At 44.2% G+C, this 27,055-nt stretch overlaps 2 protein-coding genes and 1 non-coding gene across 5 annotated transcripts; all 3 read left to right on the top strand.

The window, feature by feature from the left end:
• The first annotated feature begins 1,647 nt into the window (after positions 1-1,647).
• LOC113999607 (protein PET117 homolog, mitochondrial) lies at positions 1,648-7,007 on the top strand. The gene is made up of 2 exons (XM_027743185.2): positions 1,648-1,802; positions 6,844-7,007. The coding sequence occupies exons 1-2, from the start codon at positions 1,707-1,709 to the stop codon at positions 6,991-6,993; spliced, it is 246 nt and encodes an 81-aa protein (XP_027598986.1). The 5' UTR covers positions 1,648-1,706; the 3' UTR covers positions 6,994-7,007.
• Positions 7,004-24,895, top strand: KAT14 (lysine acetyltransferase 14). Of its 3 annotated transcripts, none has more exons than XM_027743183.2 (10): positions 7,004-7,504; positions 9,894-10,012; positions 12,064-12,185; positions 13,905-14,086; positions 14,642-15,058; positions 15,957-16,528; positions 17,069-17,205; positions 17,717-17,892; positions 21,233-21,423; positions 24,062-24,895. In XM_027743183.2, the coding sequence occupies exons 1-10, from the start codon at positions 7,249-7,251 to the stop codon at positions 24,233-24,235; spliced, it is 2,346 nt and encodes a 781-aa protein (XP_027598984.1). In that variant the 5' UTR covers positions 7,004-7,248; the 3' UTR covers positions 24,236-24,895. The 3 variants fall into 3 exon arrangements, with proteins under 3 accessions (XP_027598984.1, XP_039242505.1, XP_027598983.1); XM_027743182.2 differs by having other exon boundaries at positions 7,005-7,504; positions 14,639-15,058; XM_039386571.1 differs by lacking the exon at positions 21,233-21,423 and having other exon boundaries at positions 14,639-15,058; positions 24,062-24,240.
• Positions 20,883-21,040, top strand: LOC113999609. The gene has a single exon (XR_003544910.1). It is a non-coding gene; the product is annotated as a U1 spliceosomal RNA (small nuclear RNA).
• Positions 24,896-27,055: the final 2,160 nt, after the last annotated feature.

Consider the following 27,055-nt stretch of genomic DNA (forward strand, 5'->3'; position numbering starts at 1 on the left):
AGTGTCTCAGAAAAAGGAAAATGGGCTTTTCCACACTGTTGCTACTGCAGGGTTTTGAACCAGACCATCTGGTCCATGGCTGGGTTTGGAAAAGGTTCCCTCCCTGAACGAGCTCACCTTAAGCATGGAAAGGGGGTAACCCCCCAAAACAGAAGAGCAGGGCCATGGCAGGGAAGGCAAGCCCTTCAACAAGGCCCAGCCATTGGGAGGAAGGGAGAAGAGCAGGAACACCTGACCTACCATGGAAAAGCTCAGGCACCTGCTGAGGTTGAGATTCCTTGTGCCCCACCATACTGCCTGGCAGTGAGCTGTGGCAGATGCTTGGAGAAAAAAAGCACAGGAAGGAGTCAGGAATAAGCCTACATCTTTCACAACAAACCTCCCACATTCTCGTTCATTTGTGGTTTAAGGAGCTTGTGAGACAAAAACAGCATCCAGACATCAAGGGTGCTCCAGGAATTTGTACAGTTCCTTTCTGAATTTATAGGTAGGTTCAATTTCTGGAGTACAAGGGCAATGAATTCCACAACTTAGTCCCACATGGTGCAACCGTTTTTCTGCTTGGTTTAAGCTTGTTACCCACTGGCTGTGGGAAACAGTGAATGGTTGTTCCCTGACTTCTATCAGGGTTTTAGAGACCTCGTGGTATATCCCCCCTCCCCACCAGGCATCCTTTTGTTTGATACATTCCTAAGTCACTCTTGTGCACCTCTGCTATGCTCATTTGAGTGGCAAGGCAGCAGATAGTGAGTGCTGACAGGTTCTCCGATGTACGGCTGAGCATCTGTCTGCTCCACAGAAGCCAGGGAGAAGTTTGCTTTTAAGTGTTATGGGGCAAAAGTGCCCTGAAAGGCTGAAGTCTTCTAGTTGAGGCCTGGATCACCTCTGAACATGGTGGATCAGTATCATTCATGACAGCCATCTGTTGTTCTCACACAGGAGCACTGGAAATATAACTTTTTCTCTGTCTGTGAAGCCCTCACACACTCCAGTGAGGAGGTGCCAGGGAAAAGCCCCCAGGGAGAGGAATAATTCTGTCTTCGGAGCATGAAAAAGTGCCAAACATGGGGCTTTAGAGCCACACACTGAACAATGAGAAGAAACCAAACAACTGAAGAGCGTCTTTCTCCAGATGCTTGTCTTATGCAATTCGGGTTTTCTGAGCAAAGTGCGTGCAGAACTGTTTTACTTCACACAGTAAAACCAAAAATCTTTCTTGTATTCAGAAGAAACCTCCTTTCTTTTGTTTTAGAGCTGCGACCGCACTGGAAATGCAAGTGAACGCCGGCAGGAAGCTCCAGCCAACAGCCCCTCCGGCAAGGCACCGGGAGGCACGGGCACAGCCGGGCACGGCCGAGCACAGTCGGGCACCGTCTCCCCAGTAGGGGCGTTGATGAAACAAAGGCCCGTCTTTAGCACCCCAGGTCAGAGTTTTTAGCCAGAAGTGCAAGTGCCCAGCCTCGGCAGGGCGACAAGCCTCCCGCGGCCCCGAAGAGCCCCGGCTCCGCTCCCCGTGCCGTGCCGACAGCCGGCAGCGGCCGCTCCCGAATCCCCCTCTCTGTGCTCAGCCCCGCCCCGCATCGGCGCTCAGTTGCTCGGGCCTGGCTCGAGGAGCTCGGCGCTCGGCCGGGGGCGGGGCGTGCCTCCTCGCCTATCCCGCACCCCTGCCCGCCCGGCGCTGCCCCCGCGCCGCCCGCCCCGCGGCGATGTCGCGGAGCTCCTGGCTGGCGCTGGCCACCTCCGCGCTGCTCTCCGCCGCCATCGTGGTGGCCGTGCACGTCCAGCAGCGCCGGGAGCTGGAGGTGAGTGCGCGTCGCAGGGCGCGAGGGGGAGGGGGCGAGCAGGGCCCTGCCCGCCCCCACGGCGGCCCCGCCCCCTCGCCCCGCCCCCTCGCCCGGGCCTGACCTGTCCCCCGACGGCCAAGCGCCGCCCCCGCCCCATTCCGCCCTACCCTGCTCGGTGCCCGCCGTGGGCCCACAGCCTCAGCTCCACGTGTCCCTGCTGCAGCCTGCCTCCATCCCTCCATCCATCCCTCCATCCATCCCTCCCTCCCTCCCTCCCTCCCTCCCTCCCTTCATCCATCCATCCATCCATCCATCCATCCCTCCATCTATCAATCTATCTCTTTATCTGTCCATCCATCCATCTATGCATCCATCCATCCCTGTAGTGCCCTGCCTCACTCGAGGGCAGCCCAGGCCTCTTGCGCCCGGTGGGGAGCCAATGCCCCAGCGTCGTGCCACCTTCAGTGCCCCACACGGGGCTGCAGGCACTCGGTGTGCCCAGCCTGGCGCCCAGGGGCCAGAGCTGCACCTGCACTGCAGTGCCCCACCAGTGCTACCTCCCCTGCGCTGCCCCCTGTGTTTCTCTTTCCACGAACTACCTCTTCTCCATGTTTTCCTGCCTTGGCATCTGCCCTTTGCATGCTCTTTTAGCTGCACCAGCTCCCTAATCTCATCCTGTGCATTTCCCTTCAGGGGCTAATAGCAAGGAGCCCCAGTGTGAGGTATGACAGGCTCGGTGGAGGCACTTCCCTCCCTCTCCAGCAGCCAGCATGCAGGAAGGATGTAATCCTGCACCCTCTAGGCCCAAGGCCACCACCCTGGCAGTGTTTCTAGGACGCTTCCCTGTCTGGCGTGCTGTCCCTCTGGTGCTTGTTCCTCTGGCAGTGCATGTGCTCTGCTTTTCCTCAACTCCTCAAATGCATCCTGATAAAGGGCTGTTCTGTGCCATGCAGCCTGGCCTGGCTCCCTTCTTGTTCTGACAGGACAGGCAGAGTGCAAGCTGTCAGAAACACCACGTGGTAATTAAACAGGGAAGTTTTCGGTGCTACATTTACAAAGATCAGGTAATTCCTGACAGGCACCCTGTGTGTGAGAGCCCACAGCCAAAAGCGTCAGGTCTGATGATGGTGAGTCCCAGTACAGAGAAGTCCTGCCCAGGACTAAAAGTTGTACAATTGTGTAATGAATGTATTGCATGCGACAGATGTTTGGGCAGTGAGTGTGCTGGTTTGGACCCTGCTGATGAGCCAAGAAAGTACTGGAATGAGGGCACCTATATGATTTTCCCTCCCTTATTTACCAAAAAATCTAGAAAATGCACACAAAACCAGCCCATGTTAAATGACACTGAAACAGAAGTTACAGAACACCGGACTTGAAGTTCCTAGTCCATAGCCAAGCTCAGCTGGCTGTTGTGTGGGCTTTACAATGCAGTCTGTAATTACAGCGTTATATTTTTTCCCCTCAAGAGGTCTCTGTCAGTGCTTGAGAACGGTGGATCTTAGAGGATGAGACTGGTCTGGGTAAGGAAAGAGGCAATTTTATTTGTGCAGGAGTTGGACAACACACTGAATGACACAGGCAGTACCAAGGAGAGGAAGGCTGGTCTCTTGGAGTGGCAACCAGTAATGGCTTTACATTTGCCAGAGCTGACATATATGTTGGGTAGATCACTAAAGGTCCCATTTTTGTAGGTTGTTGCTCTCTAATTCAGTGTACCTGCCTTGAGCCACTGAGGATCTGACAGGAATATGTGCTAAATACTCATAAACTAAACTACAGCTGAAATTAATCAGAGCTGTACTTTGAGCAGTGCTGCAGGACAACACATGCTCTGATGAACATAACCTTTGTGTATTTCAGTGAGAAACCCAAACTTAATGGATGTTTTGACCTTAATCCTTGGCTAATATCTCTCCTTCATCTCATAGAGAGACTGTGAAAATAAATGAAGGTTTACAAAATGTTCCTATTCTGTAGAGATAACATAACAATCTACAGGTAATACCACCGTCAGGCCAGGATCTATGTGTCATGCAGTAAGTAACACCTCGGGCAACAGACTGAATTGCTGTGGTTGTTACAATTGTGGTGGCTGCTGCAAGCTTCTACCTGGAGAGATCCTCTGCTTCCCAGACAGGTGGGCAGCTTTCTCCCCATAGGTCTGGTTTAACTTATTTTTCCAGATCTGGAAGCAGCCATTTCTGTGCAGGGTATCAGTGTCATTGCTTCCAGGCTGCTGGCAGATAGGCAGGTTTGCTGAGTGTCCTAGAGATGGAGGGGCCAAAAGATCGAGTTGGTCAGTGACAAAACATTTTGGAGGTTTTGGACGACAGATCCAGTGTCTATTCTTTGCCATTCTTCCATACACCCAGGCATGGGCAAGCCCATAGACTTCACAACCCTGAACTCTATGTAGAGAACTCATGACTTCAGAAGTGCCTGGCCTGTACAAATGAGGATGGGTTCACAAACCATTTATCTAAAATTTGAAGTGATGTCTCGAAAAGCTGAATATGGTGGTAAACTGTATATGTTTGCAGGATATTAACATCCCTTATTATGCTGCTGCTGCAGAAGTGAATCCAGAATACTCAATTCTTTTTTTTTTCCACAGCCATCAGTTTAACTTAATTTTAAATTGCTATTCAGAAGCACCAAGACTCAAAGCTTATCTTTTATAAATGAAATCTCAGATTTTCTTTTTATAATTCTTTGTGGTCAAGTCAGACAATAAGAGCTCCATGTTTTAGAGATCCAGTTATTTAGATAATATAAAACAAATAAATAATGTGGATATTTTACAGTCCTGGTGTGGGGATTATTTCAGATTTATCTTTATGCAGATTAATAAACTTTTGACTTTTATAAATTGCTGTGCCAGGCCCAAAGTGATTTGAGCTTGCATGTGCAAGCTGATGCAGAAGGCAAGCAGTGCTAACTTCCAAGAATAGAGGAAGGTGAGAAGATTAACTTTTTCACAGCTCTTTGTCACTTGTGATACTCAAATTATACAGATGTCTTTTGCAAACTGTGCATTTTCAAAGTAAATGCATTCACCATCTCAAAGATTGCAGAATAGCTGTGTTTTGTGAAGGCAAAAAGATTACATTCTTGGTGTAATTGTTCAATTACATTGTATCTCCCCACTTCTTTATTGTTATTAACTAATAGTAATGTGATAATAAGTTGATGAACTTTGTCTTCAGCAATTACTGATTTATAACCTGAGTGTAGCTGATAGAAGCTGATGGGAAGGAACTAGTTTTATTAGATTAATTTCTGGAGTTTTGGTTATTGGCTGACGTATGCGTCTGTGCATTTTCTTAACAAGGTAAAATTACTTCTTAAACAAAGCCTTTCTATTTTGATCTTAACAGGAAAAATAATTCCCTTTGAAATGTGCAGTTATTGGCATGCTAGATGAGGAATAAAACTCTGTGAGAATATGTCAAATAATAATCACAGACATCTAAAGTAACTTCAGGGTCAGCTTTCAAATAAATTATTTGCAGGTGCATTTTGGCATCATTCAAATGGATTGAATAAATTATTAATCTTTTTTTGCCATTAGGCTAAATAATTTATTCGTATCTCTAGTGTCCAGTGGCTAACCTTGATACCTGTGGAAACTTTCTCATTCCTGAGTCCAAGCTGCACATGAATTGGTAAATTAGGCAGGTAGATAATGCTTTAAGCTTCAGCTAAAGATTGAATCTTTAATTGTGCTAAGCATGACTGTGATCACACAGCATGATTTAGATGTGAGCCAGGGCTGGCTCTCAACAATCATTTCATGTTTTTACTGATTTATAATATTTCTATCCCTGTGTATCTTATTTTCTGACAAGTTTATAGCTATTGCTTTGAAATCTATTAAGTGTCTGAATATGTGAAACCACATTGCCTGCCCGAGGAGTTTAAGCCAAACCACCAAAGTAGACTGGGCAGAGCATTATTTTCTGATGTCTGGCCCTGGGGTGGGACAGCAGTGTTGGGAGCATGGGGCTGGAAGGATGGCAGCAGCAGTTCCTGTGCTCAGCTGAAGTTGCTGGGGAACTGTATCTCAGCTTTATGTCTTCTGCACAACCGATTAAACACTTCACGGGTTCCTTGTTTCCTTTCATAGTGCCACCCATCCTATGTCTGATCTCATCACATTGCTCTGCTGCCTCACCTGTCCCCAGAGGTGCATATCTGGAGTAGTGCAGCCAGTTCCCAGCTAGTCCCTCCTGTCCTTTACCACACTCCAATCCATCTCACCAGTTTTGGTTTCACTTATTTAACATTCCCCCGGTGAGATACAAAGGTCAAACATTTCACCTAATTATCAAAGTATTGATGTGAATAAAAATGTCCAGGTAGCAGAGAGAGAGAGAAGCATATGCAGGAAACAAAGAGCAGCTGGGATTTTCTTAGGGCTTTTTACACCCTTTGGGGGGCTTACAAGCTGCTGGTGTGTGTTGCACATGTTATGTATTTATATTTATTTATATATATATGTTATGTATTTATATGATTTATAATGAAAATTTTAGGTAAAGGGGATATTTTTTGATGAAGTGCCTTGCTTTTTCAAGAACTTGGCACAAGGAGGCTGTGGGTATTTTTTAAGATTAAGACATGAGCAGAATGAGGCAGGTGAAGACACATGGCAGTTTTTCTCAAAATAATTTCCAATTTGTCACAAAATTCTCTCCAAGAAGAGAAGTTTTGAGGATATTATTCCAATTTGGTAAAGATTTAGGGCAGAGATAACAAGGTGTTATAGATGACGTCCATCCTGCATGGCATGGGAATTACAGGTGCATAGCATTTACTTGCTCAATAACTTTACCATTTAGTAAAACCACCCATCTGAAGCGAGTGCAAATAAAGCATTTTTTGGTGTAGTGCTGTTGGCTTATTGATATCAGCTCCTGAAGATTCAAACCACATTAAGTGGCTGTGGCAAAGGCAGCGTGGTGAACAGCCCTGCAGGAGGGATTCGAGCCTGGGTGGGGGTTAATCACATTCAGCATCACAGAGCTGTGATAAATCCTGAATCTTGTGTTTTCAGAGGCTGCGAAGTGGAGTTCTCAGAGATCTTGAGCGTCAAAATCAGAAAAAGGAGAATATTCGCCTGTTAGAAGAGCAGATTGCTTTGACAAAGCAGCTTATTGAAGAAAGAGACAAGGCGCTAATGCAAAAAGGTTCCCAGAAGTCCTAGGCACAGGCCTGGGTCCTTAGAGGCTTGATTAAAAACGTTTGGAGATCATTCATATCTAACTACTTGCAAATTTTTTAACTAACAGAGATAATCTGTGAAAGACTGTTTATTTTGTACAGGTTATAATCTACTCCCTAAAACTATAGGGTGGACAAAAAACATTTCCTCTGTCATACTCTGGAGACTTGGTTGGCACATCCAGTGTGACTGGTCAATGTGAGGAGGAATAGCTCATTATTGCAAACACGATCTAGGATGGCTAATAGTGTTCACATGAGTGGGCTGCTCAGTCGCCACGATGATGAAGCCACCAGGACCTCCACCTCAGAGGGCCTGGAGGAGGGTGAGGTAGAAGGGGAGACTCTCCTGATTGTCGAGTCTGAGGACCAGGCTTCAGTGGATTTATCACATGACCAGAGTGGGGACTCTCTAAACAGTGATGAAGGTGAAGCATCCTGGATGGAGGAGATGTCCTATTACTGCGAGAAGTGCCAGAAGTGGATCCCAGCAAGTAAGCCTGCCCGTTGTGTTGTGCCTGCCAGTTGTGTTGTGCCTCACTTGCATTCCTGTGGTGGTTGTTTGCAAGCTGTTTGTGCTGTCCTGCATACCTGTTTTACGGGGCAGCCCTTGTTTAGCTGTATCCTGTCATGTGTTGGAGAAGGGCTTGGCATTGCATGGAGCCCTGCAGCCCAATGGCAGTGGTGTGTGTTAGATACTTTGATCCATGAGCTCTGTGTATGTCCAAAGCTGGCATTCTCTGTAAGGAAGTGGGACTGTCTTCTTTAATTAGCAGAGAACAAGGGTATGACTTCAAAAACACGAACATCCTCCCAAGTTTTGCAGCTGTTTAGGGAACTTTAGCCAAGCAAATTGGCCTCTCTGCTCTATCAGATAAAAATAATGACCCTTGCTGTAAAGCTCTGTGGAAGAAAAGGACTTTGTGATGGTGTTGTTTTTTTATTTTTTCCTGTTGATTTGTCACATCTGTGGAGTAAATGCCTAAATCTTAACCTTAATGGTTTTCCCATTAATGTGAATTTGAGTTGGTTTTCACAGAAACATGTCCAGCCTGCAGCAGCCAGCTCTGGAAGGTGTTTGGAGCAAGCTGCAGAACTCAATCCCTCTGCTCTGGCGCTTGACTTAAGATATATGCTGTTAGCAGCATAACAGATGACTTTACTTATTAAATTCTGGGTTATCTGATCTATTATTAGATCCAAAAGCCAGATATTGCTAAGCACTGATTGTTTTTTTGGTTTTGGTGTGAGGTTTTTTGTTTGGTTTGATTTGGGGTTTTTTTGGGTTTTTGTTTGTTTGTGAAGAGAAATAGTAAACTCTTCAGGTGGCAACTGCCTTCCAGATATGTCAGAGCTGCCCTTTTTGCCTTCTTAGAATTTGCCAAAAGTTACAGCTTAGAAATCTCTCAAGGCATGTTAGTATTGAGATGTTAACGTAATGGAACCAGCACTGTACTATTAAGTTACTGTGCAGTAAAGGGAAATATTAACTTTAAATGTAATAATAAAAGGAGCAGAGTTAAAGGTAGCATGAATTACACTGGAGTGCTTGATTTAACACTGTTTTATTTTACAAAGATGTTCCTCTCTCCAGTTGCTCTGGAACAAATCCAAAGAGCAAAAAAAGCCAATTGCAAAGCAACAGTAACTAGATACAAATGTGCAACATAAATGTAAAAGGGAAAAACTGTACTCTCCCTAATGGCTCAGTTATATGGAGTTCACTTGTCACTTGTGAAATTGCCAATATGCTCACACAAATAATCACTTCTTTACATTAAATTGCCATTTAGAAATTCTGTTAATCTACGAAGTGTGGGTAGTTAAATTCTGCAATTCACTATGGAAGTACAGCATCCATACATTAAAAATGCTTGATCTGGTGGTGTTATACAGTAAAGAGATGACATACTTGCAGTGAAATACCTTTTGTATGCAAGTTTCCAGAAACACTGTAGTCTTTAATTGTTTCCCTGTCCTGTGATGTCATTTTTCAATTTTTATACTTTTGTAAATTAACTCTGGGTGAGTTTGGAAACCTTGATTCATGTGTTAAATCTATTCTTTTTTCTCTTCTGAAGAAACATAGAGTTAGAGCCTGTCATTTTGAATGTGTGGGGTTTTACAGGTGGCTCTATTGCTTTTGTTCAGACAAACTTTTATGCAGGGTTAGCTTTAAGGAGCAAAGTGTATGCTGAAGTACTTTGCTGATTTGGGATCTGATACATCAACTGCACAAAGAAAAAGTGTTTCTTGATAGTGCTGGGCTGTTCTTTTGGCTCTCAGTCTCAATTTCTCCTGATAGGAGAAATAAACACGTTAAAGCTTCACTCCGTGTCCACTGCAGTGCATCCTGGAGGCTGCTGGAAACAGGGACTGGCAATCTGACTTCAGTATCAGGGAACAGAGAGCTGTAAAAGCACATAGCAGTGAGTGGAAAGATGACATGGAAGAGAACAAATATATATACTGATAACCTTTTTTAACAGATCAGTTTGTTTTTTTTTTTCTGAGTAGGGTGGGAAAACAGTTATGTATTGAAGTCTATAGGTTATCTAGGGGAAGCAAGGAGGAATGAGAAATGCTGCAGAATCAAGGAAATCCTTGGCTTTGTACCTACATTCAGATGTTATGTAGAATACCCTTTTTTGATACCTGTGCTTTTCAGTTGGTCACTACTGGCTGCTGCAACAGTGAAATGAATCTATGCCTTCCATGACAGCAAGGTCCATTGCTTCCTCGGATCTGCCTGGGTCTTTGAACTCTGGGGAGAAGGGAAAAAAAGTACTTTTCTGCCTGATATTGGAGGAAATCCAAATTTCCCTTGCAGCACATTTTTTTTATAAAAGGACAAAGAAATTGATTTTTGCTTTTTCATTTTAGGTCAACTGAGAGAACAGCTCAGCTACCTGAAAGGAGACAACTTTTTCAGATTTACTTGCTCTGATTGCTCAGAAGATGGGAAGGAGCAATTTGAACGTCTGAGATTAACGTGGCAACAGGTAAGTAAAATGTTTGTGCCAGCAGAACAACCGTAGGACTTCTAAAATTGTTTGTTGTGTATGTACTACACAGAAAAGGAGGATCAGTATCAGTAAGAAAGAAGCATATGCATGAACTTCAGAAATTAATTAGCTAAGGATTGCCTGCATATGAGAACTTGAGCATTTGGAAGGTAAATTGAAAGATAATAATACAAACAGCTCTCCTTACTTTTTCTTTTTTTTTTTTTTTCTCCTTATGTTGCTCATGAATTCATGGCTTCAGGCAGATTTTAGCTGCCAGGCATGAGCAGGTTTTTTGTATATAAGAAAATGTAAAATGACTGAAGTGGCAACATAGAAACAAAAAGTTTGCCAGCTCCCTGAATACAAAGCTCCAGCCTGGCTGCTTATGCACTAACAAGAGTCCTTGGTGTAATTCACTATTACAGTGACTTGCATACCTGAGCAATCAAAATAATCTGCATTATACAGCAATGACCAGGTACTAGACTGATGCACATCATGTGCAGGGCACTCAAGGGACAGGCAGGCAGTGCTGGCTGCCTCTGCTGAAAATGCATTTGATCAGGCAGTAGCTGTTGCTCAGCAGTGTTTCCACATCGGGCAGTATGTGCAAGACATCTGTTTGCATCCTTTAGGACAGTAGCAGTGTGTTGTCCCATAAAAGATAATTTAAAACATCAGTTATAACTCCTACACTGCTTTCTCGTGGTGGCCAGTGCAGGGGAAAAGATTGGTGTAGCGGTCTGTGGCTGGCAGACCAGCAGAGGTTCAGCAAACTTCTAATTTGGACAGGAAAGGCTTCTAGCATTATGCTCAAGTCTCTTCAGAGTGGCATGGGGAAGGGGCAGACAAAATCAAAATGGGTGAGGAAGAAAGCTGACTAATGACTACCTCCCTAGGCTTCCAGCAGCCAGACCTGCTGCTTCTTCTTGATAAGCTGAATTGAGGGAAGGGGTCAAATTAACTCATCTGAAACAGGAAAAAAATGGGGACAGTGATTTCTGTATTTTTTTTCAGAGTATGTGGCCTCAACAGATCCTTATCTTTAGCCAGTTGAAAAGAGAATTGTTTTTGAAGTTCTGAGACTGTCCCACATGATTTAAAGAACCACAAAATCCTAAACAGTTACCAAACTAAGAGGGATTGTGAGGCAGGGGACATGAAAGCTGTCCATATTTCCTCATTTTGATGTGTTCAGCAGTGCATCCCAGAAAGCTAAGGTCCACTGTGAAGAGACCAATCTGCCTAAAAAAACACATTTCAGACTCCTCTGAGGGTGAAGTATAAGTCCTTGTTGGAAGTAGTACCAAACTTTGTGGTTGTTGAAAGATGATCCCAGCCCAGCTGATTTTAGTTGTATTCAAATGAATTAAGTAAATGTAATTAACAGTTGGTCACCTGAGATTTACTTAAAAGAGGTGCAATAGTTTTCACACCTGCCCTTTAGTTTAGGTATGTAACAGGTCAGAATGAATTTGGTTGTGAAGTGTGCGTAAACAGTTTCTATTTAATGAAGATCACCTGTAGACAAACCTGATTCTTGCATACCTGGAACAATTAGGAGATCTTTAATTTTACAGAGCATTTACAGTCTGTTCAGTTTGGAAAATAAGTGTCTAGAAAGACCACTGTCTGATGGATTAGATCATTATATCTCTGATTGATTAGATAGTAGGATTACTTGTGACCTCTTTTTTTTTTTGAAAGACTGTTTCCCTACACTACTTTCAGACCACAGTTGTACTGTAATTTATTTATACAACAGCTGCAAAATTTTTGTGTCTCAGCATAAACCTGCATAACGAGGCAGCTTGTTATTCCTCTGGGATGGAGAAATCTCTAGGCAAATGTGCGTCTAACAAGAGAAAGACAGGAACGGGCAGCATGAAACCAAGAAGAAGATGGATTGCAGAAGTTGCCTATGAGATGTTGCAAAAATAAGATATTTATGAGGGAGCACAGATCTGCGTGTGTGGCAGCTGTGGGGGATAGTTCAGCAGAGAAAGCTGAAAAGATTCACTTGTATTCAACACCTTCTGTTCCAGGTCGTCATGTTGGCAATGTACAATTTGTCTCTGGAAGGAACGGGCCGTCAGGGGTACTTCAGATGGAAAGAAGATATTTGTGCTTTTATTGAGAAACACTGGACTTTCCTATTAGGGAACAGGTAAAGACGTGATGTTTGCCTGAAGGTCTGGTAGGCGAGCCAAAGGAGTTTGTTATACAAATGGACAAGAACCTGGTTAATTTGGCAACATCTCTGTTGAGCTTCACTAGTGAGAAAGTTGGAGCATTTAATATTGAGAATCTGAATATAGGCATGAGGGGTACTCTTGAGAAAAAATAAACATTTCTTACTGGGGAAAACCAGCCCCAAGAATGTCACACAAAAACAATACAAATGCATGTATTTTGAATTATTTCTTATCTTCCTTTAGGTAGCATGTGAACCTGCAAAGCCTTTGAGTTTTTCTAAATAGTCACAATGGATGGGCTAGTCCTGGTATTACAAGGCTTCAAGGACAAAACTGTGGTCCAGCAAAGTACCACATTACTTGGCTATAAGGCTTGCAAGGACCAAATTCTTCAAGAAGAACTGAGCTTCACCTTTTAGATTGTTTTGGATCTTAATACTTTTGGATCTTGGCTTTTACATAGAAGGTGTTACAAACCAACGAAACGTTTTTGACTGTGTGTAAAGAAGCTGTCAGAGTAGGAACCCCTCTTGTAAAGGACAGTCTTGGCTGTATGGGTGAACGGCACATTTTTTTCTGAGCATGCTGAAGCTGTCAAACCTAAGTGTCACTGTTAATGCATGTGCTATGAAGCCAGGAAAGGAACTGAGCAAGCCTTCCAAGTTGTAGATTTGATTGACTTCATAGCTTCTTTTCTTAAGCAGGGATTTCTCTGTTGTAAAGATCTGGCCTTTCTCCCTAACCAAATTTACTCTTTGGCTTTGCTTTCATTGCTTGTCTGTGCCTCCTTGCTTTGTTCTCAGAAATATGAGCATTTGTCCTCTCTGGTAATCACAGGGACCCTGACAGGCTGATGGCCCATTGTCCCTCATTAAGGGAGCCACTGCCTCCCAGGGTTTGCTGTTCCCTTTTGAGACTTGCCCTGGGAACTGGGCACTCCTTGCTCTGATTAAAATTCAAACGAGTGATAACTGGCCTCAGACACAGTTTCCCCGCTTGCCTGGACAAGCCACTGGTGGAACATAGACAGCTGCATCGGATGTGTAGCAGTTCAAGGCACGCAATGCTTCTCTTCCTTGGCATATTAAAGTACAGCTTATCCAAATTTACTGTAACACTCTAGACTTTGCTCTGGGGCACCTGAGTTTAATCTCCCACCTATGAGGTTGAGTACCCCAAGGTGTGCAAGTGCAACACTTGGACAGCAGCAAATACCTGCTCAGCCAATCCTTGCCTGAGTATGGAAGTTTTTGCCAGTGGAGGTGTGCAAAGGCAAGAAGGAATCCTGAGATCCTGTGCAACTATGAGTTTAGGCTGTGCACCATGAACCAGATTCTCCAGTGTCCAGGAGAGTACTTCAGTTATTGGCTACAGGGGCAATTCTTTAATAATTCTTCTCACTTCTTCCCCAAGTGACATCCTAGTTATCCCTGGTTAACTGGTTAACCAGCTCTTAAAGGAACAAAAAGTACTCATATACCCAGTAGAGTGCACTGCCCAGCAGAGTGAAAGGCTTAAATGCAGCTCCCTGCCTCCAAGTGGCCAAAAATGTGCTTTAGAGTAGTTCAGTGTATGTGCATCAGTGCCAGTGGCAGAAGCGCTCTACCCTTTCTGTCTTGGAGGAGGCTCCAGGATGAAAGCACAGCTGGCGAGCGAGGACTTAACACTTGTTTTCCTTTCTCCCACCATAGGAAAAAGACCTCAACATGGTGGAGCACAGTTGCTGGCTGTCTCTCTGTGGGGAGCCCCTTGTTTTTCCGCTCAGGGGCACAGGAATTTGGAGAACCGGGATGGTGGAAACTGGTTCACAACAAACCCCCAACAATGAAACCTGAAGGAGAGAAGCTGTCTGCATCTGCCCTAAAGGCAAAAGGTAACTCTGTCCCTGATGGTGTGTAGGTTCCTAGCTGGTCTAGAGCTGGAAGCCATGAGAAAAGTCCAGTTAAAACCATGTGTTTGTGTGCAGGGACAGATTCTTAGTTTTGTTCTGATGTAAGGGTTGACTCAAGAGAACTATAGTGTATATACTGTAGTGTGAGAAGCCTGTTATATTTTATTACCTTTTTGCATTGTGCTAACTGATTTAAAGGATTTTGAAGTTTGTGCAGTGTTTTGTGTTGTTCTCTTTTAGCTGAAATCCCCTGAATTTAGCTGAATTTCTCTACTTCTCTTTACTGCGGGGAATGTCTTTTGACTTTTGTCACTAGATGCAAGTTCTCCTTTGTGTAGAGGAACAAGATTGGGGCTTTAATGAGGATTTAGTTGTGTGTTGGCTTAATGCTTCGTATCCCAGAGCAAATTTCTTGTACGTATTGAAAATACATCTTTTAAGGTTTGTAGTCAGTGTGTTTTTCTGGATGTGTAGTATGTATCCGGTGACTGCAGGAGCTCAGTGTCTGTTAGAATAAGCAAACTACTTTTTTAGCAGCTTCAAAGCCACCCCTGGATCCCATCATTACTGTGGAAGGACTCCGAAAGCGGGTAAGCCGCAATCCAGTTGAATCAGCCATGGAGCTGAAGGAGAAGAGATCTCGGACTCAGGAAGCCAAGGATATTCGGAGAGCCCAGAAGGAGGCAGCCGGCTTCTTGGACCGGAGTACTTCCTCCACTCCTGTTAAATTCACCAGTCGCTGCCGCCGTCCTGATATCGTCCTTGAGAAAGGAGAGGTGATTGACTTCTCCTCCTTGAGCTCATCAGATCGCACACCTCTGACAAGCCCTTCTCCTTCCCCATCACTGGACTTTTCTGCTCCTGGCACTCCAGCCTCACATTCAGCTACTCCCAGCCTTCTCTCGGAAGCAGATCTCATCCCAGATGTCATGCCACCACAGGCTCTGTTTCACGGTAAGAGGCACCATGTTTTTTGTTTAGTAATGAACCACATGTAGTTTTCTTGGAAGATACTCCCAATGAACTGCAGGATCTTTTCAAGATAAGATGGAAAGTAACTGGTAATATTGTTTGTCTTAATTGAGTGTGAGAATTGACTAGTTTTCCATCGTTGTATTACCAGCTTCTAAGGCCAGAAGAAACCCCCATTATTGTTTTCTGAGGGATCCTGAATAAATAGTGGGTAGATTTCACATGGCAACTGCTGCACCACTCAGGATAAGCATTTCACTGCAACACAGATTACACTGTTAGATAGCAACTCTAGTTTTCTCTCAAATGTTTTTAATGGGAGAAATTTTATTCTCGTGCCAATGTCCCAGTAGATTTATAAGTTTGAGCATCTTGATTAAAAGATGCTGAATTTGGGTCTGATTGCAAAGCGGCGATGCAGGCTGAATGCTGTTAGTTCCTTAAGGAGCCAGACCAAAGCACTTCTGGATGGCAGGAAAAATAGTGAGGTTCTGTAGAGAAACAGAACTTCTCCAGGATATGCTAGCTGAAGATGCAGCTCTCCAGCTTGACCATTTGATCTCCAGTCTTCAGGAATTTTCAGCAACTTAACGTTTGTCCAAGAGCATGAGCTTGCAGCTCAGGACAGGGCTTTGTTTTCAGATGCTGAACTACAAGACACTTTAGGAACAGGATTGATTCTGTGTCCTGAAATTGGACTCTTTACACAGTGTCTCCTGTCCAAAATCAGGAGATCCAGAAGTATATAGAAAACAAAGTGTGTTGGGTAAAACCACATTGTTTTTCCTTAGCAGAAGAGTCCTGTGACAACCTTTTTTGAAATGGAGCTTTGATGTTTAAATTTTTTTTTCTCCCTGGATTATTTTGATCTGCTCAACAGATGATGAGGAAATGGAAGGAGATGGAGTCATAGATCCAGGAATAGAGTATGTGCCCCCTCCCAGTGGGACAGCCAGTGCTGGCACTCTGATAGCAAGCAGAAAAAAAGTGAAGACAGCTGAACAGATCAAGCAAGAGGTGGAGAGTGAAGAAGAAAAAACAGAACGGGTGGAAGGTGACAGTGAAGATCCTGAAGAGTCAAACACATTGTTGAAGGTAAGGGGTCGAGACAAAAGAAAGCCACAGCTGGAGAAGGATGCTAAACCCAGAGCTCCCAAGCATACCTCTGTTAGTATCTATGAGGAAAAGCTGCTGCTGAAGAGACTTGAAGCCTGTCCCAATGCTGTGAGCATGACCCCAGAGGCCCGGAGGCTGAGGCGCAAGCTGTTAGTCAGGCAGGCCAAGAGGGAAAGAGGACTGCCACTCTTTGACTTGGACCAAGTTGTGAATGCTGCACTGCTCTTGGTTGATGGGATTTATGGAGCCAAAGAAGGAGGTGTTTCCAGGTCCCTAGCAGGGCAAGCAACATACAGAACTACTAGCCAGGACTTCAGGATCTTGGATAGATACCAGGTGGGTGTTTCCAAATCTAAGTGAGCTTTTGGCACTGGTTATTCTAAAGCTTTTGCTACAGACAGCAGTGTCACATCGAGGTTATCTGATTCCCAAAATAAAAAGGATTATATGAACAAGACTTATTTTGACTTGGGGCTGTGTCCTCACCGATGCTATCTTAAGCCCCTTTCTTCTTGAGACATGCTTGTACAGCACAACAGTCTATCAGTGTCAGCACCACAAATGTTGATGTATTTGTACTCCAGCCCTGCTCAAATGCTGATGATGGAGGTCTGGAAGTACCTAAACAGGTGAATGTTCTACAAAGTACGTAGGAGGGAGATAACTTGCAGCGCTTTTCTGAGTGATGAGGGCAGCTCATAGGTTTGGGCACTAAATCTAAGAGTGCACAGCAGAGTCCACAGAGTTGGGACCATCATGGTCCAGTCCATCCTGTCACATTGAAAGGCCCTTATTCTGCATCCATTGATATAATTCCCCTGTGTTAAATCATTGACTAATCTTCCTGAAATGTTCTGCATTTTTCTGTATGTATAGACTATGCTACCCACCATGAAGGGATATCGACAGCAGACAACAAAGTTTCTGTATCGACTCGTAGGCTCAGAAGACCTGCTGACAGACCACAGTGTTGTTAGCCCTTATACATCCCGTGTCCTGAAACCTTACATCAGGTACAGATGATCAGAGTTGAGTTTGCTCTTGGCTTGTGTACCGACAGCCCACGGAGAGGACATCTTTCCTGGGCAGTGCTCCTTGCCCCTCCTCAAAGAGCAGCCCAGTAACCCTATGGTAACCCCAAAAGGATAGTTTTACTTAGCTGAGTAGTTAAACTGATTGCATTGGGAAGGGTAATCTACAAGAGAGAGCGGGGCAGAGAGAGAATTGCTGTAGTCATTCAATCCAAGTTGCATGTGCTCTTGGGTCAGAACCATAATTTCCTTGCTCCTGCTGTAAGGACAGGCTGGCTGGGCATACTGTGGATCTGGGAAGTGTCCTGGCCTCTGACCCAAGGGTGGGTGTTTTTCCTGAGCTGGGTGTTGTTTTCCCACATGAGTGGAAGACTGCTCTTTTTTTTGAAATTGAGCATGTCAGAAAATATTTCATGGTCAGTACCCATTCAGCTGCAGTGGCAGTTACTGTTGCTCACTCGCTTTTTGTGTTTGCTTTTCATGTTCCTGACAGGCGTGATTATGAGACAAAGCCCCCAAAACTCAGGCTGCTGGCAGAAATCCAGGCATATCCACACAGGAATGATCTCAACTGGAAGGCTGAGCCAGAAGCACCCATTGATTACTGCTATGTTCGCCCTAATCACATCCCCACTATAAACTCCATGTGCCATGAATTCTTCTGGCCTGGTAAGATTCCTTCAGTGCTTGGTTTTCTAAGAAGGAAGTGGTTTTATTCAGAAAAAAAACATTCTTGGGCCAAATTTTTCTTCTGTTGGTGTCTGGCTCAGTTCTTAGAAAACTGTTATCTGATGTCACAGGAATGCATTTGAGATGGAGACATGGGTTTGGTGTCTTTGTGTCTTGAAATCATGTAGAACTGGGAAATTAGGCCCCAATTAGCACAACACTTACAGAAATAGGTGCCAATAGAAGTAGTGTAATAGTTTGGAAGTTAACTAAATTTAAGCACCCAGTGAAACATTTTTCAGAATCGGGCTGAAGTAAACAGTTCTACTGTTCATTAGCTTTGTGAGAAAGTTTCTTCCTAGCAGCCATTAGCTGGATATGTTGGAGTGAAAGTTGGGAAGTCATATGAGGAGCAGCTGAGGTCACTTGGTTTGTTCAGCCTGGAGGAGACTGAGGAGAGACCTCATCATGGTCTGCAGCTTTCTCACAAGGGGAAGCCGGAGGGGCAGTCACTGATCTCTTCTCTCTGGTGACCAGTGATAGGACCCAAGGGAATGGCACGAAGCTGAGTCAGGGGAGATTTATGTTGGATATTAGGAAAAGGTTCTTCACCCAGAGGGTGGTTGAGTGCTGAACAGGCTCCCCAGGGAAGTGGTCACAGCACCAAGCCTGACAGAGTTCAAGAAGAATTTGGACAATACTCTCAGGCACATGGTGTGACTCTTGGGGTTATCCTGAGCAGGGACAGGAGTTGGACTCGATGATCCTTGTGGGTCCCTTCCAACTCAGGGTATTCTGTGCTTCTGTGAATTGCATTTACAACTGCAGGCTCCACTGTGATGTCCTTTATTTCTTCAAGCCTCAGTATGTACTGGGTTTGAATTTTTGTGTCATTTCTTGAACTGTAGGCTCTCTTGGGACAGTGGCTGCCCTTTATGGGGGCTGTCATGAGGCTGCAGTCTTTAGTTCTTCTGAAATAATAATAGGGATGTTCATCTGCATGGATCAGCTTTTGACAGTGCAGCAGACTAATTTGGAAAGGCCCAGTACAAACAGTCACACCTTTATTCCAAGTAACTGTTCGCTTTATGTTTTGATTTGCAGATAGTGATTCAGCAGGGTTTGTAGTTCAGCAGTGCTCATATACTGCAGTCAGGATCAGAGCTTTCTGTGCTACTCATTGTCCAAATTGTACAATTCAGGGCCTTGGACACCTTTCTTTTCACAAGCTCTTTCAGAGCTCATGAGAAACACTTGCAATCCCAACAGAGGCTGAACCTCTTTGTCATAGTCTCTCCTCTCCTGATAATGCATTCGAAGTTCTGGCCAAGTTGCGTTGCACCTTCATTAAGTTCTTCAGGACTCACCCTGTTTTATTTAACATAAGGAGTGTGGGTGACTGTGAACTGTTCATCATTAAATCAGAAAGCTGACACTCCCATCAGTCTCCAAACAGGAATCAAAATCTCTTCTATGGTGAAAAATTTCTGAGGCTGGGATATGATCATTGCACCCTGGTTCTGTTTTAGCAGGAGAGGTAAGTGAGGAGTTGATGCTTCAGGAGCTAAAGCCCAGTGTCTTTGTGGTTGCAAAGGATTTAGCTTTCCAATGGGCTGGTACAACCTGGGGGGCAGGTGGGGATATGCAGCTGGGTGAACCTCATTAAACTAGCACTGTTGTTTAGAGAAACACCTATAATTCTGCTTAAGTTTAGGCCTCTGGAGCATGTGGGCTCTGGGGATCATCAGTGAATGACAGGTGTGCTAAGTTGCCTAATAGTGATGCTCTCATTCACCGAATTCATAAAATCTAGGCATTTCACCATGTGGGATGAGCCCAGACCTTAGTTCTACACCTCCAAATCATTCAAGTCAGAGCTCTTTTTGCTTCTCACAAGGCAGAAACAAGTTTGCAGGTAGTAACCACAAACGAGCTGTTGCGAAGCAAGATTCCCCCATGTTGTCTCTCCCAGTATCTTGTGCCTTCATGCCCTAATGGGAAACATCTCGCGAGCAGACAAGTGGTAAACCATCGTGAGCTAAGCATTTTCCTACAGGAATAACTGTGTGCTGAGGAGACAGCACCATTTCATAGACGCCAGTGCTCAAGGCAAGAAAGCGTTCCTGTACAGACACGCTGTAAGGCACTCCACAGGCAATTGCAGCCTTGAGATAATTAACACAGCTCCCTATTGCCAATCAATTCCTCCCACGTCTTGCTCCACCCAGCTTACTATCAAGCAAGACAATAATTCACCCACTTATTTGTGCCTGGTGAAGCCTTGTACCTTCTGAAGCCTTGCATCTCATCAAGAGTGATTACTGGAAAACATACTCTGCTATTTTGTTACCCCACATTCCAAGTATATTTGCAGTTGCCAACCTGAGGCTGAAACTATTTTTGGTACATCTCCACTATGTCTTGCATCGTGTTTAGGGTCTGTCCACTCAAATTACCAAGCAGTCCATCTTCAGTGTCTTGAACTGCAGTGTTTGACACTAACATGCTGTGTAGATGCTCTAGGACTGCAGCAGCAGTGTGATTAGGCAAGGTAACAAACTCCACTCAGAAGTCACCAGCCTCGGGTGTTTGTGTCCAGCCTCTGAGTCACAGAAGCACCACTGCCTGAGAAGCTGCTTCATGCCCCAGCTTAGAGAATTTGCATGCTAAAAGCAGATGTCTTGATAACCTTGAAAGCTGTGGTCAGGTATCACAGTGCAGCTCCACAAGCAGCTGAGTATGTACAAGAGGAAGCAGTAGGAGCTCAAGGCAAGGTGGAGAAAAGAGATAGGAACCACAGTCAGGTAATGCTACCAGAGTTGAAGCCCAGTTTCATGTGTGCTGCCTCCAAAGAGAGCGAATTTTAAGTTTTAGTTTCATCCTTAAGTCATTTGAAAGGAAATTAGCTTTGTTACTTTCTCCATGCAAGATTCACTGCTAGTAATCAGGTCGTATTTTGTCTCTATTTTGTTGAATCATCTCCTTTTACCTTACATACCTAGCAGGGGAGACACCAGGCAGCTGGTTTTCCCAAGGCAAGCTTTATCCCCTGCACTCTAGGTGTCCCAACCCCTGTGATTTCCCAAAATGCAGGAAATTTGACTGCATAATTTTTAGTAGTGGAGGACTGTTCTAGCAGGAGCTTTGGACCAGATGATCTCCAGAGGTCCCTTCCAATGCCAACCATTCTATGATTCTGTGATCTCTTTATATCAGAGCTTTGAAATAAAGGTAAAAAAGGAAGGGATCAAGTGAGTGTTTCTGAGAATCCTTAAACCCTGGAATTTCCATACAAGTGGTTTGCAATGTTTTCAGCTGCTGTTTCTCCCTTTCTCCGTAGGAATAGATTTGTCAGAATGCTTGCAGTATCCAGACTTCAGTGTTGTTGTCCTTTACAAGAAAGTTATCATTGCCTTCGGCTTTATGGTGCCAGATGTGAAGTACAATGAAGCTTACATCTCTTTTCTGTTAGTTCACCCTGAGTGGAGAAGAGCTGGGATTGCAACCTTCATGATTTACCATCTTATCCAGGTAATCAAACGGTCCCATGACTCTGCCAAAGAACTAGCTCTCTCTTCTTCCTTGTGTGCACACATGCCAATATTAGCGAGTAAGTAGTGTAGTGTTCTTCCCTTCTGGCTCTTTCACCTTTCCCTTTCTCTACTTACACTCCCACACAGATTGTCAGCAGCCAGTGTGAATATTTATGGGGGGAAATAACTTCCAAAGCAGAAGCTAAAATGTATTTAGAAGAACAACCATACTGGTCAGGTCCTCAGAATTAGCAAGATGCTGTACACTTTGAATGGTTTGGGATTAACTTTGTGTTCTTCACTGGTCAATAGTTCATGTAAAAGTAATACTGTAAATGTGGAGTTTAAAGGAGAAAATGAGATAATAGTGGACAGGTTCAATTAGAATCTCTTGTAGCTTTCTTGGCTACACTTGGAGGTTTATTCCATGACCAGGGCTGTTGCATTAAATCAATTACTGATCTAATAATTCACTTTGACTTTTAATACACTGGTTCAAATACAGCTGAGTTGAAAATAAAGAGTGCGTGCAACCTCATTCACTTTGTTCAAACTAGCTTGTACTGGGCCTTCTTCCACAGGAACACTTGGGATAATTAATCTGAGCTAATTAAATGGGTGGTATTAACGTAGTTAAACATCATTAAATCTCTGAATCAGTACTGTTATTCAAGTGGCCTTAATTCCATTTACTTTCTTGAATTAAACTGTAGGAAAGCCAGCTTAATTTTGAGTAAGAATGCAGATATATGTCCTTTTCATAGCGTAACTGTGCCTCTTCAGGACCCACACTTTTACCACTCCCTGAACTCTCATGGCAGAGCTGCCAAAAGGAAACACTTCTTAACTTGTTTTAGTCGAGCTGCACTAACAAAACTCATAATTGAAAATGTTTTTTCTCTTATTTATTTGGCTGAAGAAAGGTAGGGAGTGCTGGCAGAGCCTTAAGAACAGTGATCTGTTCTTTGGAAAAGCAGTTTTCACTGAGAGTAGCTCCTCTGGACCATCCAAGGGTAACTCTTCTACCTTTACAGCTCTCTGCAGTGTCCACCTCTTTTATCTATGTGTTGACACAGGCCACTAACCAATATACTTTAAATTCACTCCTTGCATTTCTCAAGCATCTCTGTGTGTTGAAGTAAATTGCCCTCAGCTGTAGTCTGTTGATGTGAGATGTCAACACCCAGTGAGAACACATGCGAGCAATGTGCTGAGGTTTGCAGGGATCCAGCAGGTGGACTCTGGAAGACTCTCTCTCCAGCAGAGTTGGGATGCATTGGCAAGTCAGCTGTAGAAAATCCTTACACCTTTTTTGTAGGATGTATCACATCAAATTAACCTAATCCTGCTTGCAGGTAGACTAGCATAAAATTACCAAGTTCAGGAAAGCCAAGCAGATTTGAGGCTGATTAGGCTCACTAGCAATGAGATCAGCATTATGTTTGGCTCACATTAGATTTATTTTTCCATTGCTGACTTTTTGTCAGTGGTAGAAGGCATTTAGCCATGTAGGAGCTTAAATGGTGGTTGTGACCTTCTGTTCCTCAAACACTAGATTGTAGGTGCTGCTTCGCACCCTGCTTGGGCTTGGGGTTTACTCTCTATAGCTAGAGACACTTTCATATGCTGTTCAGATTAAGAGTAGTTCCCTTACTTTTGGATCAATGGGCTGAGGTTGGGGGGGAATTCTTGAGAAAAGCATAACTTAACAGGAAGTGTTTTGATGCAAATAGTAGTGACTGGTTTGCTCTCAGAAGTTACCCTCTAATGCATCTGGCCCAGAGGAGCAAACTGCATTTTCTTAATGATCTCATTCAAACTTTCTTTTCCCCAAAAACCTGCTCTGAATTATTTCTTCTTTTCCTTCCCTCCTTAAATCCCCTGTGAGAGCTTTACCTTTGAATGTTCTGCCTTGGAAATTTTCTAAAGGATTTTACTGTTCCCACTTACAGTTACAATACATTCCATATACATAGAATGCTATTAAAACACTTGATGAAAGCAGAAAAAAAATTACTTCAGCGTCTTTATCGGTGTTGCTAGTTAAAATAATTTGGTATCTTTAAGGTAACTTCAGCCATGCTGTTTGCTGTCTGAACTGGATTCCTGCCTTCTCAGTAGGTGGAGTGCTGTGCCCTGAAGGGTGGGAGAGGAGCTGGGTGGAATAGATAGGAATTCTAGTGTGACAGCCCAGAGATGCCCTGGGGCTGCTCCAGTGGTCACAGAGAGCTCAGCTCTGTTTGCTGATGGGGAGGAGTGCAGTAAGGTGCCTGATCCTCTGGCATGTTTTGTTAAGTATCTGAAATCAGTGCTGTACACTGAGATTATTTTTAATTAACAATTACTTTAGTAATTGACAATGGAAAGATGACAAATTATAATCCCAAACCTGCTTTCATTGGCAGAGAGTCCATGTCTCCCAGAAACAAAGGCTTGAAGGAATAGCAGCGTTCCCTTTGCCTTTGCTCTTACTATGTGTGATGACTTCTGTGTCGGGGCCTCCAGCTTTTCTCACATTTCCTCAGTAACTTGAATACCTGAACTGATGAATCTCCTCACCTCTGCATTCCCCCAGAGGCTGTCTCATTCTCTCACTGTGATATCTTCTTTTTTTCTTTCCCCCTTCCCTTTGGCAGACCTGCATGGGCAAAGATGTAACTCTTCACGTCTCTGCAAGCAACCCTGCTATGCTGCTCTACCAGAAGTTTGGATTTAAGACTGAGGAATACATTTTGGATTTTTATGATAAATATTACCCCTTGGACAGCAAGGAGTGTAAGCATGCATTCTTTCTCAGGCTGCGGCGCTAATCTGTCAGAGCTGTCTGGGGATCTCTGAAAAGCCCAATCTGTCAAAAAAACTACCACAGCTTTCAGTGCAGGATGTTGGCTGTCACATGAGAGCTGTAACACACCAGTGGATTTCAACAGTGCTATGTTGTGTGCTGAAACTGCAATCCAAGAGGATTGATTCCTGTGCTCCAAGGGCAGAGGCCTGAAAATGCCAGCTGGGATATGCTGAAACCACTGGAAGACTGAAATTGTTTACAGGGAATTTTCCTGGCACTGTTACTTTGATGAGCCTCATTGACAAACAAGCAAAAAAATATTTGTCACTTCAGAGGAGCCCCATGAATTTCAAATCTTAAAAACCTGCAGCATTTTTTTGACAGGTTTCAATTTCATTTTTTGTTTATTGAATGAAAATGAACCTCTAAACTTAAATCAATGTTTCTGTAATTTGATTGCTTTGCTAGGAACCATGTTTGAGTCTGTGAAGAGAAATGAGATATTGGTGCATGTAGCTGGGCAGTAACTTTAGGAAAGCTCTACACGAGCCAGAACAATAGTACTGGAACCATGTTTTAGGAATAGTACAGAGTGTGTGAATTCATGTGATTCCAAATAAAAGGCTCAGAGAAGACACCTTTCTTCTGCTCCTTCTCTGCTGCCTTCCTTTCGCCTTGTTGACCCTGTGCTCAAGTGTGAAGTTCTTGCAGTGCACAGTATTTTGTGTTTAGGAACAAGGTGTCATGTGGGTTTGTATCTAGGCAAGATAGGATACCATACCTGCCAAATCAGCCCTTTGAAATCTTACAACCTCTCTGCCATTGTTGGTGCTGACACAGTTGTTGGCACACCTCTAACCATAGAGCTGGCCTTGAAGGCTCCAGCATCCACCTCCTCCTGCTACAGGCACTCTGGATAGAAGAAACTCAGAAAAGTGTGTGGTGATGTTTGAAATGCAGGCTGATTTGTAGAAGCAATCTGCTTGCAGCTTGAAGGGAAGAGAAGGTTAGAGGTAGGCCAGATCCAGTTCTTGGAAGCACCAAGCTGTCATTTCATGGTTCTAAGTATAAGTAAAAAGGAGAGCAAAGAATAAATAGAAATAACCAAGAACGAAAGAAAATACAAACCCCAAATGGTTTCTCTGGTAGTGGGCTCTTCTCCTTTTATGCAGTTTAGTGGCTTCTCTCTCCCTGACTTTCACTGCAGATGAACAGAAAGCAGCACTGACGGAAGGTCAGTCTATGCATTTTAACTACATCCACAGTGATGTTCCTTTCACATCTGTGCTGGTTTAAGAGTTAACCAGCAGGGGAAATGAACTCAACTCAAAGGAGACATTATAAGTCAGAATAACAATTTACTAAAATAATACAGTAAGTACAATCATACAAACAAACAATTGGTCTTAACCCACAAAACCCAAATGTATAACCCAGTACCCTGGGGCATGAACAACGTGGTGTTCCTTGGGCCCCGCTTGAGTCCAAAGTAAAGGGAGAGGGGAAGAACCTGCTGGTGAGAGAGCTGTTGCAGTCTAGTCAAAAGTGGTGATTGCAGTGAGATGCTGGGGGGAGAGCTGTTGCAGTCTGGTCAAAAGTGGTGATTGCAGTGAGATGCTGGGGGGAGAGCTGTTGCAGTCTGGTCAAAGTGGTGATTGGAGTCCAGTATAGGGTGGTGATCCAAGTCTGTTTGAGAGCGATGAGCCGCAGTCCTTCTCTGGATCCCACAGAGTGGTTAAAAATGTTCCAAGACTCCAAGATTATATATCCTGCAGTTCAGGCAGGAATGCTCAGCACTTCCCTCAGGGCGGGGAGTTCCACAAAGGGTGTGAGGACAGGAGCATCCTCCTATCTCACAGGCCTCTTAACACCTAGTTTATAGCCTGAGGAGTCAGGCTCTATGGGCAGATGGTGTAAATGGTTCATTGATAACAGTTTCTGGGAAATGGCATGGAAGGCTATAGAATACACAGTTTTGGGTTACACCCATACCCTGATGAACTGGTCTCAGTTGTCCTAACTAGGACATTATCCACCCCTTATTCTATGCCATCCATGTCATGCCCAAATTAACCCCCTTTAAAAAACTATATCCCTTTAAAACTATATACATCTATCTATATATATATATATATACAATGAAACATTACAGACCATTCTCACTCAAAATTAGGTTCCCTTGTGGTACACAACGTGTCTCCCCATCTTTTTGCATTACCCACCAGGTGGAACCAGGTCCCTGAGCAAAAACAATCCCTCGGATGGGTTTGCCTTTGCTTGAGGTGGGACTAATCCAAACAGTCTTCCCTAACATTCCTCTCATATGTACCACGGGGACCTTATCTCCATCTACAGTATGCAAAAGTTCTGATTGGGCAGGGCCAGCTCGATTGATGGAGCCTCGGGTGTTGACCAACCAGGTGGCCTTTGCTAAATGCAGTTCCCAGTGTTTGAGAGTCTCTCCACACAGTGCCTTCAGGGTGGTTTTCAGCAGTCCGTTGCACCGCTCAACTTTTCCAGCAGCTGGTGCATGGTAGGGGATATGATACACCCACTCAATGCCGTGCTCTTTGGCCCAGGTGTCTACGAGGCCATTCTTGAAATGGGTCCCATTATCAGACTCAATTCTCTCTGAGGTGCCATGTCGCCACAGGACTTGTTTTTCAAGGCCCAGGATGGTATTCCAGGCAGTGGCATGAGGCACGGGGTATGTCTCCAACCATCCAGTACTTCCTTCTACCATGGTCAGTACGTAGTGCTTGCCTTGGCGGGTTTTGGGGAGCGTGATGTAGTCAACTTGCCAGGCTTCCCCATACCTGTACTTTGACCACCGTCCGCCAGA

This window comes from Pipra filicauda, unplaced genomic scaffold, assembly GCF_003945595.2.
Source record: "Pipra filicauda isolate LSUMZ 115617 unplaced genomic scaffold, ASM394559v2 scaffold492_size439525_pilon, whole genome shotgun sequence".
NCBI classification, from domain to species: Eukaryota; Metazoa; Chordata; class Aves; order Passeriformes; family Pipridae; genus Pipra; species Pipra filicauda.